Here is a 12,101-nt window from a genome sequence, read left to right as displayed (position 1 = left end):
GTAGGAAAGTCTTTACTGAGGAGGCTGAAGGTGAAAGGGGTACTGAAAGAAGAAAGCAAAGTTAGTCCAGGTGGGACGCAGACTGAGAGCTAAACCTGGGGGTCTAGTACAGGGTGGTGGAGTTAGAGAAATTAGGCTTATGAGCCAATATTGCCCTTTACCGATTGGGTTAGTGTGAAGGTTAAATAAGACAAATGTAATCCACCTGTTAGGTGCTCAATAGATGGTAGCTACTAAGGACAGCTCTTTTTAGTATTCAGATTTTTTTAATTTTCAGATTTTTCTTTATTTTGGGGGTTAGCAGTTGGCTCAAATTCCATTTACTAGAACTTACCCATGGTAGTGTATATATGTCAGTGAGGCTCTCATAAAGCAGAGGGAGCTCAGCTCGGTGCTCTGTGATGACCTAGAGGGGTGAGATGGGGGTGGGAGGGAGGCTTAAGCAGGAGGTGATATATACATGTAGCTGATTCACATTGTTGTACAAAAATAATATTGTAGAGCAATTCTCCAGTTTAAAAAAAAAGAAAGAAAAATATTACAGCACAGACAGGAAAAAATAAGCTTCTGGGAGAAGAGGAGCTATGAGTAATATAGACTTGGATACAATTGGAAACCCTCTAGTTAGATAATCTCACAGTGATTGAGAGCCCAGAAACTTGCAGCCCATCTAGTGACTTTGTCACATAGTCATATCTCCCTCTGCTGGTAGAATTTGTTTTTGCAAGGTAAACAAATACTGATCGACTTAACACGTGAAAATTTGCAGGCTCCAACCCCACCCTACACCCAACCCTGGTGGGTTACTGAAAAGCCAACTCTGCCTTCTTAACACAGTCTCACTCTGACTGTTACTGAGACCATACCAGAAGAAGATGCTGGTTTGGGAATCCCTTGGGAAAAAAGAACTTTCATTGTCAAAGGAAATGCAGCAAAGGGAGCTTCTTCCTCCCTCTAAAGAGATGATGAGTCTGGACTCCTAGGAAACTGTCATTCAAACCAGAACTAAGAAGCAACTGTTCTGCCATCTTCACAGTACGCTCTCCCCATGACAAAGAGGAAAGACCCAGGGTTTCAGTTTGGGAGTCTGAAGACTGACTGTGCCACTTGGTGACTGGGTTTCCTTCCTTAGTTACTTGATTAGCCTGAAGCTTAGAGTCCTCACAATATGGGGACATTAATATTTTCTCTTTTCCTAGGGGGTTGATGTGAGGGTAAAGTGAGTAATGTATATGATCATACTCTATTAACTGAAAATCACTCTACAAATATGAGCTTATTACTATCACTTCTTTGTCTTGCCTCCCCATTTTCTTGTCCTGAACTCTCATTCATTTGCTTAGCAACTGATACTGATTACTTTAAAAAAAATTTTATCAGCACCGGATCTTAGTTGCAGCATACAGGATCTTCAATCTTAGTTGTGGCATGTGGGATGTAGTTCCCTGAACAGGGATTGGACCCAGATCTCCTGCATTGGGAGCACGGAGTCTTAGACACTGGACCACCCAGGAAATCCCAGACAAGGGTTTTTTGGTTTTTTTTTTTTTTTAGAATATTTAAATAATATTGTATTTTTTATTTTTTTAATTTATTTTTATTTTTTTATTTTTTTCCCCATCCTGAACCCTCCTCCCTCCTCCCTCCCCATACCATCCCTCTGGGTCGTCCCAGTGCACCAGCCCCAAGCATCCAGCATCGTGCATTGAACCTGGACTGGCATCTCGTTTCATACATGACATTTCACATGTTTCAATGCCATTCTCCCAAATCTTCCCACCCTCTCCCTCTCCCACAGAGTCCATAAGCCTGTTCTATACATCAGTGTCTCTTTTGCTCAGACAAGGGTTTTTAAAAGAATATTTTATAGAGAATGAATGGGTAGAAGTAAGAATAGACCTAAGGAGATCAGACTGGACACTCCCGTGGAAAGCCAGGCCAGTGAAAATGATGGCTTGGGTCATGATATTGGCTGTGAAAAGGGAGAAGAAGCTGATAGATCTGAGAAACATTTAGGAAGTTGAGTCAATAGAATTTAGCATTTGAACAGATGTGTTGAGGGTAGGGAAAGAGCTGTTTAGAGGCCTAGGGACATTCTTGGAGGAGCAAGTGTGGAGGGAGAATGATGAGTTTGGTGTTCACAAGTACAACTTCAGGTACTTGGACCATCCAAGTGGCTGCATGTATTAGAGAACTGGATATATAAAAGTAGAGAATAGAGAAGTTTGGACTGGTAGAAATTTAGGTATCATTTAAACACAGAGTGAAGCCATAAGCTATAGTGATCACTAGAGGGTAGCATTGGAAGGAAAAGAAGACTTAGGACCAAGCTTTAGGAAACTCCAACATTGAATGTCGGAGAAGGCAATGGCAACCCACTCCAGTACTCTTGCCTGGAAAATCCCTTGGACCGAGGATCCTAGTAGGCTGCAGTCCATGGGGTCGCTAAGAGTCGGGCACGACTGAGCGACTTCACTTTCACTTTTCACTTTCATGCATTGGAGAAGGAAATGGCAACCCACTCCAGTGTTCTTGCCTGGAGAATCCCAGGGACGGCGGAGCCTGGTGGGCTGCCATCTGTGGGATCACACAGAGTCGGACATGACTGAAGCGACTTAACAGCAGCAACAGCAACATTGAATGTTGGGGTTCAAAGAGGTCAGTTGGTTAAGGACTGCCAAAAAAGGGAGACACAGAATGTGAACAACCTTACATAGAGAGCAGAAAAGGAAGGAAAACTACTGTTTCATGAATATGTTCTATGTCCTAGGAGTTTTCACATACATTATCTGACTTTATTCTCATGTAAACCCCGTGAGTCAGTAAGTGTTCCTATCTTCACTTTTCCCACTGAGAAAATAGATGTTCAGAGAAGTTGAATAATTTACTTAGGGCCACACAACTTATAAGCAATAGTCTCCTCCAGTCTCCCTCCCATGTGGGAGGATCTGGGCAAATGCCTTGTCAGGTGGTAACATTCGGTGGAGAGAACAGGGCTGGAATCCCCTTTATTCAGCACTCTACTGCCAAGGTTGTAAGCCAAAACAGAGAAAGGGTAGTCCAAAAACCAAAGCCAAGTGCAACAAGAAAACAGTTCAAGAGCCAAATGGTCCATTCAGAAGTCAGGTCACCAAAGCCAAAACCTCACCCAGTAATTGGTTCAAAAGCCAAGTTAATCACAAGCAGTAGAACTTGGTCAAAGAGAGGGCTGAGAAGGTCAGGAAACTTCAGAAGCGGGGAAGCCACCAGCTAAGCTTCAAGCTTCCAGCTGAGCTAGCATTTGGGTACTGGGGATTTGAAGATGGGGAGGAGGTGAGGAGACAGGTTTTGTAGAATTGAAGAACTGAGCAAATAGAAAATAACATGACTGGAAATGTTTTGTGAAAAGATTCTTCTGGTGACTCTGTGAAGAAGGGCCTCAAGATGGGAGAATAAGGACAAGTCAGACCCAATGCATAGATTCAACTCCCCTCTGCAGAATGGAACAGAGGTAGGACACTGGCTTGGTCCCTGGACCTGAGAAATTATACTTGATTTGTATCCTAGAGGAAAAAAAAATATGATGATCCAAAAGTGGAATGCCAAATGTAGACCTGGTCTGTCCAGGATACTTAAGGAAGCAGAGCTGTTGGGCAAGCCATGCCAGGACACAGGTATGTCTTAAGGGCTTTCTTAAAAATGAGTCTTCTCGTTGGTACAGTAGTAGCATTTGAACTTCACAACCATTTTAAAACCAATGGCTTTAAACAGAGGAGGAAACTAAGGCTAGGGCAGGGTAAACTGTGTGCCAAAATTCACACAGTTGGGTGGAGACCGGAACTGTAGCTCGAGCCCAGGTTTTGTTCTATGCAAACTCTGTGTCTCTGTAAAAGAAAAGAGATTGGTCAGGGAAGCTTCACAGAGGCAAGGGCAGGGCACCAAGTACAGAAGAGTAACAGGCAAAGGCACAAAGATGTAACAAGAAACAGCCAGAAGGCAACAAAATCTGGTTTCTAGTATTGTAAGCGCCTTGAGGACAAGAAGGTCTAGTTCCTAGAGTGAGGCCTGGGGTTTACCAGGCGCTTGTTGTTGTTTGTTGTTCAGTCACCCAGTTATGTTCGACTCTTTGCAACCCCATGAACTGCAGCACGCCAGGCTTCCCTGTGCCTCACCATCTCTCAGAGTTTGCCCAAGTTCCTGTCCATTTCATCAGGGATGCCATACAGCCATCTCATCCTCTGATGCCCTCTTTTCCTTCTGCCCTCGATCTTTTCCAGCATCATGGACTTTTCCAATGAGTCAGCTGTTTGCATCAGGTGACCAAACTATTGGAGCTTCAGCATCAGTCCTTCCAATGAGGGAAGGAAGAAATCAATTCAGGATTGATTTCCTTGAAGACTGACTGGTTTGAACTCCTTTTTGTCCAAAGGACTCTTAGGAGTCTTCCCCAGCACCACAGTTAGAAGGCATCAATTCTTTGGTGCTCTGCCTTCTTTATGGTCCAGCTCTCACAAACAAATGTGACCACTGGGAAGACCATAGCCTTGACTATATGGACATTTGTTGGCAGAGTGATGTCTCTGCTTTTCTGTTCAAAGGAATGAATGTCTAGAACACAGATTCTCTATAGGAGAGTAGCTGGAAGTGAGGCTGGGAAGTGGCAGGAGTCAGAAGATGGAGCGGCTTTTATACAATATGGAAGGCTGGTGTTGGAGGAGGGAGGGGACCAGAGTGCATGTGCAGAAAGGATGCTAAGAGAGAATCAGCTGGGAGGTGGTTCCAGGAGAGGGACAAGGAAGGCCAGAAGTAAACCAGGGCAGGGAGAGGAGAAGACAGTCAAGAAGAATTTCTGCGATAGAATGCCTGGCAACATCCTGAAGGGGAGGGGGTGACATATAGGGGTCTGCAGGCGGAAAGGCAGAGCAGGAGAGATAGAGAGGATGCTGGCTGTGGAGGAAACAGGTGTGGGCAGTGGATACCCCGCATCCTCCAGCAGCTAGGCTGCAACCTCAACAGTGACTCCTGAGGCTGCAGGCCAGAGAGGGAGGGGCCTCTCGGACTGGAGAAGTCATTAGCAACCTGCCAGAACCGGGTTAACAAAGGCAGGACTACAACTCCCAGCATGCCGCGCCCCAGTGGGGTGACGGCGGGCGGTGGCTGCGCTGCACCCGCTTGGTGGGCTCAGGACCTGGGTCGGCACCGGAGCCTGTCATTCCGGAGGGGGGCGGTCTGCGTGGCGGGGGGGCGGTGCGGGCGGGCGATGCACCCGAGTCCCCAGCGCACTGGCCGCGCCGGGCTTGCGTCTCCCGCCCCGCGGCCCCGCCCCTTGCCCCACCCCAGTCGGGCGGTTTAGCTGGGGCCGCAGCGCGGCGGCAACATCACTCTCGCCGCGGCTGCTCCGCCCCATCCCCTTCTGTTTTTCTCTCTCATTCTCCGGTGGCGACGGCGGGGAAGGCGGAGGCAGAGGCTGCAGCAGCCGCTCTGGCTGCAATGAATGATCCCCCAGCTGGGGGAGAGGACTCCAGGTGAGCCTCTGCCCTTGGGAGGGCCGGAACCCCCGGCCCCCCAGAACCTGCAGCACCCTTCCCCCCACCCCCCGCCATGGATCTCTAGAGGAGGAGGAGGACAAGGACGAGAAGACAGCTCTGCCGCCCACCCCCATCCCATTTTCCTCTTCCTTTATCTCATTGTTGCCGTCGCTGTTTACGGCAGCGCTCCCTCTGCCCCAGCATGGGGCGGGCTCTGGGTACTGCCGTTCGGCAGGCGCTGCTCCCGCGGCTGCCCGGCGATTCTGCCTAATTCTCCCTCCGCAGCCGGTGCAGCGAGGACCGGAGAGCGGTGGAGGCCCGGACTGCAGCAGCGGCGGGGCCAGCTCCCAGCATCTCCACCCTAGGAGGCTGCATGCGGATTGAAGAACGGTGCCTGGGGGCTGGGCCGGCCCCGCTGATCCCGACCTAGGGCGGACAGCAGGACTAACGAGGCTGCGGAGTGGGTCCGGGGGTGGGGGGTGTGCAGGAAGGACAGAGCAGAAAGATGGCCAGTAAAACCAAGGCCAGCGAGGCCCTGAAGGTGGTGGCCCGGTGCCGCCCCCTCAGCCGGAAGGAGGAGGCTGCTGGTCACGAGCAGATCTTGACCATGGACGTGAAACTAGGCCAGGTGACCCTGCGGAACCCCCGCGCTGCCCTGGGGGAGCTGCCCAAGACCTTCACCTTCGATGCCGTGTATGATGCCAGCTCCAAGCAGGCAGACTTGTATGATGAAACCGTGAGGCCCCTGGTAGACTCGGTGCTTCAAGGTTTCAACGGCACCGTTTTTGCCTATGGACAGACAGGCACGGGCAAGACCTACACCATGCAGGGGACCTGGGTGGAGCCCGAGCAACGCGGGGTCATCCCCAATGCCTTTGAGCATATCTTCACCCACATCTCGCGCTCCCAGAACCAGCAGTACTTGGTCCGGGCCTCCTACCTGGAGATCTACCAGGAGGAGATTCGAGACCTGGTCTCCAAGGAGCCCGGCAAGAGGCTCGAGCTGAAGGAGAACCCTGAGACAGGCGTCTACATCAAGGACCTGTCCTCCTTCGTCACCAAGAATGTCAAGGAGATAGAGCACGTGATGAACCTGGGGAACCAGACCCGGGCAGTGGGCAGCACACACATGAATGAGGTCAGCTCCCGCTCCCATGCCATCTTCGTCATCACCGTGGAGTGCAGTGAGCGTGGCTCAGACGGCCAGGACCACATCCGTGTGGGCAAGCTCAACCTGGTGGACTTGGCTGGTAGCGAGAGGCAGAACAAAGCAGGCCCCAACACCACTGGAGGGACCGCCACACAGCCCACTGGTGGTGGCGGTGGTGGAGGGGTTGGTGGCGGTGGTGGAGAGAGGCCGAAGGAAGCCTCCAAAATCAACCTGTCACTGTCTGCCCTGGGCAACGTGATCGCTGCTCTCTCGGGTAACAGGAGCACCCACATCCCCTACCGGGACTCCAAGCTGACCCGGTTGCTCCAGGACTCTCTGGGGGGAAATGCCAAGACCATCATGGTGGCCACCCTGGGGCCAGCCTCTCACAGCTACGACGAGAGCCTCTCCACCCTGCGCTTCGCCAACCGGGCCAAGAACATCAAGAACAAGCCCCGGGTGAATGAGGACCCAAAGGACACACTTCTGCGGGAATTCCAGGAGGAGATCGCCCGCCTGAAGGCCCAGCTGGAGAAGAAGGGGATGCTGGGAAAGCGACTCCGCAGAAAGAGCAGCCGCAGGAAGAAGGCCGTGTCAGCCCCAGCCGGGTACCCGGAGGGACCGGTGATCGAGGCCTGGGTAGCCGAGGAGGAGGATGACAACAACAACAATCACCGCCCGCCCCAGCCCATCCTGGAGACGGCCTTGGACAAGAACATGGAGAATTACCTGCAGGAGCAGAAGGAGCGGCTAGAGGAAGAGAAGGCGGCCATCCAGGACGACCGCAGTCTGGTGAGCGAAGAGAAGAAGAAGTTGCTGGAGGAGAAGGAGAAGATGCTGGAAGACCTGCGGCGGGAGCAGGAAGCCACAGAGCTGCTCGCTGCCAAGTACAAGGTAAGAGTCCCCAAGGGAGCAAGGGCTCTCCAGAGGCCCCCAGAGGGATCTGGGCTGGCAGGCTTTGCTTTGAGGGTCTGCGATCTGGCCTGAAGCAAAGTGTCCTGCCCTTCTGCCAAGTGCTCCCCTGGAGAAGCCAGGCAAATTTCTGTGGCTCTGGGCTGCCAGGCAGAGCTGCTGAGGAGCACCTAAAAGGAAACACACACTCAAACACAGAGCAAAAGCAGGCAGGCAGTGTCTCAAGCCAGTGAGCTTGGACTGGCCTCACCTGCGGCCTGGCAGTCTCTGCTGGTGGCCCCCAGAACCAGTCAGGTCCATGGACAGCCAGGCAGGCGTTCAGCCTCATTTAGGTGTGGGTTCTCACTCTTGCTTAGCTGCCTCCCTTGTGATATCCTCCCTTTGCAGCACCATCAGACCTCACGCTGCTTTAATACCTGACATTTGGATAACACTTCATGGTTTCCGTAACTGTGTATGTGCTCTCATTTGATCCTCACGGTAGCTATCCGGGGTCCTGGTTGTTAAATCCCCATATTTACAGGTGAGGGGCTAAGGCTCAGAAAAGTGACATGAGGTTCCATCCTACAAAGTAGCAGAGCTGAGCTGGAACCAGTGGCCCTTGGGCCTTTTCAATTCTTGAATGGCAAAGTGGGACTATGAATGGGTCCTGCTCCCTGTGAAGGCAGTCCAGCAGCCCACAGGGCCTATTGCTTGGAATCTTAGAAAGGAGATCATGCTGAGGGTAGGAGAGCGCCTCCAGCTCTACACTGGAAACCTGGAGTCTAGGGCTAGATGTACTATAGCTCATTGAGTGACCCTGTGTTCATTGTGTCTTCCTTTCCTCAAGCCTCAGTTTCCCTTTTTGTAAAATAGAAGGTTGGCCTGGGTGATCTCTGAGGTTCTTCTATCTGAGCAGCAAACCAGCTAGCTCCTAGTAAGACCCAATTCCCCATTGCCCTGAGAGGCCTCAGGGCCTCAGCATTCCCCCAGCCCCAGGGACACCTCCAGGCCCCAGTGGAGCTAAGCTGCAGAGGTCCCCCTGCCTGGCTGGCCACCGACCTGTTAAATTTTGTTGTCACAGATGCCAGGAGTCCCTGTCCCAGGCGTTTCCAGGTCCATAGAGTCCTTAACACTGAGGATTGGAGGAAGGATGCAGGGAACCATGAGCTGATGTCTTGCTGGGGAGAGCAAAACACTATCGTTTCTTAGTCCCTCTAATGAGTGTGGGCTGGAGCTCAGGGAAGCACCGCCTGGGAGGGAGTGTGGCAGCAGCTGGAAGAGGGACAGTTGAGCTGCACACCATTGTCTGTGTTATGAGAATGTGCTGCTGCACCCTGGGGGTTCTGGCCTTGCTTCTTTAATATTTAATTCACCACCAGGAGCTCAGCAAGGGTTATGCTGAGCTGCTTCCTCAAAGAAAGGATCAGGGGCCTGGCATATTGGGGCCCTCCTGGAAGAAGCAGGATGTGAAAGCCAGGACAGTTAGACTCAGCTCTCCCAGGAGAAAGGAAATCTAGGCAGTCCAGTGCTTTCCACTGGGAAATCTTACAGGGGTGGTGTGTCATCAGTTTCATTACCAAGAGCCTCACCACCACTACCCATTGCTTTCTGCCTCCACCCATCCTTAAAGCCAGGGGGCAAAAGAGGCTAAAAGTGTGCTCTTTGGCCTTAGGAAATGGGTAGAAGGGATGGAGGGAAGGATCCACTGGGATCCTTTCCACTGGGAACAATGGATCTCCCATTGCTGGCTACTCCCTGGCTCCCTCCATAAGATTCTTGAAGCACAGATAATGGGGCAGTCAAGAGATCAGTGGCCAGTGCCAGAATTCTTGCAGTAGAGGCATAGCCCACTGAATCCCCCTTCTTACAACTGCCAGAGGCCTTGGGAAACCGAGGCCCAGACTCACCTAGGGCCACACAGGTGAGTTAAGGAGAGCCAGACTCGTTATACTTGGTCCAGCTTCTTTCTATTACACTGCTGTTGTTACCTTGCTACTTGATAATCAGAGTAATTCATTTTTATGTAACTCTTATATTTTGATCTCATGGAATCCTCGCAGCAACCTCCAGAGATGAGTATTACTATTTCCATTTGACAGTGATGAAAGCCAAGGCTGGTGACGGTCTCAGTGACCTGAATTGATAGGTGGCAAAGTCAGGACTGGAACCAGGTCTATGCTGTGCTGTTACCAAGTCTTCACGAATCCCTCCATGTGTGCTGTCTGTGTGACTCGTGACGAAGCCCTTTGCCTCTCTAGGCCTCAGGTTTCCATTTGCCTAATGAGGGGAAGTCTGACGCAGCTCCTTGGGGACTGGGTGACATGGTCATTATGTGCCAGGCTTTCGGATATAAGCAAAGGGGGAGGGGCGTCTGGGAAATTCCAGGAGAGGAATGATTCCACATCCTGTGACTTCTTGTCACACCCAGCCCAGGACCAACAGCAGCCAGCAAGCCCAGAACGGAGGCTGGACAGAGGACCCCAGCCTCCCTAAGGCACTTCTGGTTCAGAGTTGGCTGTTTGTAGGATGGAGGAAACAATTTGAGGCCCCTTGAGGGATCCACTGGGTAATGAGGGGAAGAGCATGGTAGAGTCATCCCAGGCCTGCCTGGTTCACAGGCTTATGCTGAAGATGAAGTGAGATCATTAGTGTGAGGGCATTTGAAATAAGTTGAAAGCACTAAATAAGTGGAGGGCATTAACAGCCACTGGGTGGCTTCTGTCTGCCAAGCAGGGGTCCAGTGATCTCCAGGACTGACATCTTTATTTCTGGCTTAAGGCTTTCTTTCCCCTGCCATCTCAGCTGCCTTGCCATAAACCTGCAGCTGTGGGAGCAGAGCCAGGTGAGAAGGATCTAGGAGCCCTCAGAAGGCTGGTGCTCAGGTCCCTCCTGGAAATGAGTTTCTGCTCCCCATGTTCGACACATTCCAGTTCCCACTTTCTGAGTTATGACATCAGCTCCCCTTCTCATTGCCCCCCCAACCCAATTCCCTTCTTCCCGTTCACACTGCCGCTGGGGGCAGTTGAGCAGGAGCTGACGCGACCCAGTGCCCTCATTCATTCTCTCTGACTCATCTTATAGTCTGTCTCACCCGTTTTTCCTGCCCACCACCTCTAGGGTCCCCATTCCCTTTGTTCTCCCCTCACTGTGTACAAACACCATGCCTATCTCCTAGGAGTCTCCTTTCATCTCCTCTCACATTTACCTTGAGCCTTACTTAGGGGGTTTGAGGTGTGCAAACGTGTGAGGGTTTGTGATTGTCATCAGCGCCCTGTTCTGGGTAGTCATTAGCCATCCACACTTCTGCCATGTCTCTGCGGGGCTTGAACGCGTACCAGACCTGAGAGGTAGGGGGAGTTGGTCAAGACCCACGGCTGAGGTTATGGCTCTGCACGACAGCAATTCCAGTGTTTGTGCACAGTGCAGTCTCACTACCTTGAGAATATGCAGTGTGTGTGGGTGGATCGAGAGAAAGCCGACTTTCATTGTGCAAGGAACATGTTTTAATGACTGTTTTCATTTTGAGCTTAATTTTTTGAGGGCTTGGACTAGATAATTTCTAAAGCTTTGGTTCTAGATCTTTAGGGGGAAAGAAGGGTGTGTAGGGGAGCCAAGGCCTGCAGATGATACAAAATGCAGGCTCGAAATGAAGAGAGGACTGGAAGAGGTAGAAACAACACATTGCTTGTTGATCCCCACATAAGTAGGTCTGGAGGGAGTGGAGGGAGGGGGCTGCTTGGCTAGAGCCCAACTCTCTCTATAGTGGGTGTGGGAAAGAGACCCTGCAGAAGCCGCCCCTGAAGCCAGAGGGATGAGGTCACTACAGAGAGTACAGACTGCTTGAATTTTCATTGTCTCTCTGTCACTGCCTGTTCTTCCTCCCACTTCTCAGCATTGGGGTTCACCATAGATAGTTTTGCAATAGAAGGAGTCTGACGCTCGAGAAACAACAGTAATAGCAAGAATCATGCTATTTACATAGCTCTTGTCATGTGCCAAGCCCTATACCATATATTGTATCCAGATTATCTCATGAAATCCCCACAGACACCTTCCAAGAAGGTGTTATTACTGTTTCCATTTTATACTTGAGACAACCAAGATTTTGTGACTTGCTTAAGGCCTCGTGGTTTGTATATGGCAAATCTAATTGAGTCCAGGTCAGTTTGACACAAACTCTGATCCTCTCTTGTGCTTAAAGAATTATGAATCCGAGGACTGGTTGCTGGGGAGGTGGTGAAGAATGACAGCAGTGGGTGTAAATGTGTTGAATTTGAGGTGACAGAGTCCAGTGAACAGTGGGAGATGGAGAAGGGGAGGTTTGTTTTTTTTTTTACGATTTTTTTGTTATGGATCATTTTTTTAAAGTCTTCATTGAATTATTTTACAATATTGCTTCTGTTTTATGTTTTGGTTTTTTGTCCACAAGGCATATGGGAATCCTGGCTCCTGGACCAGGAATCAAACCCACACCCCCTGCATTGGAAGGTGGAGTCTTAACTACTGGACCGCCAGGGAGGTCCCAACAGGGGAGTTTAAAAACAAGCACA

At 50.8% G+C, this 12,101-nt stretch overlaps 1 protein-coding gene across 1 annotated transcript in view; it reads left to right on the top strand.

Moving 5' to 3' along the window:
- Positions 1 to 5,239: 5,239 nt before the first annotated feature.
- KIF3C (kinesin family member 3C) overlaps positions 5,240 to 12,101 on the top strand; it is a 36,228-nt gene continuing 29,366 nt past the window's right edge. Inside the window, exons 1-2 of the mRNA XM_086325924.1 lie at positions 5,240 to 5,504; positions 5,793 to 7,551. Coding sequence (XP_086182050.1) covers positions 6,013 to 7,551 — 1,539 coding nt within the window. The 5' untranslated portion in view covers positions 5,240 to 5,504; positions 5,793 to 6,012. The remainder of the gene's footprint in view (positions 5,505 to 5,792; positions 7,552 to 12,101) is intronic.

Source organism: Bos grunniens, chromosome 11, assembly GCF_055505025.1.
Source record: "Bos grunniens cultivar Pamir isolate PY7600 chromosome 11, Bosgru_T2T1.0, whole genome shotgun sequence".
Lineage (NCBI taxonomy): Eukaryota > Metazoa > Chordata > Mammalia > Artiodactyla > Bovidae > Bos > Bos grunniens.
This window is presented reverse-complemented; position numbering and strand designations above follow the sequence as displayed.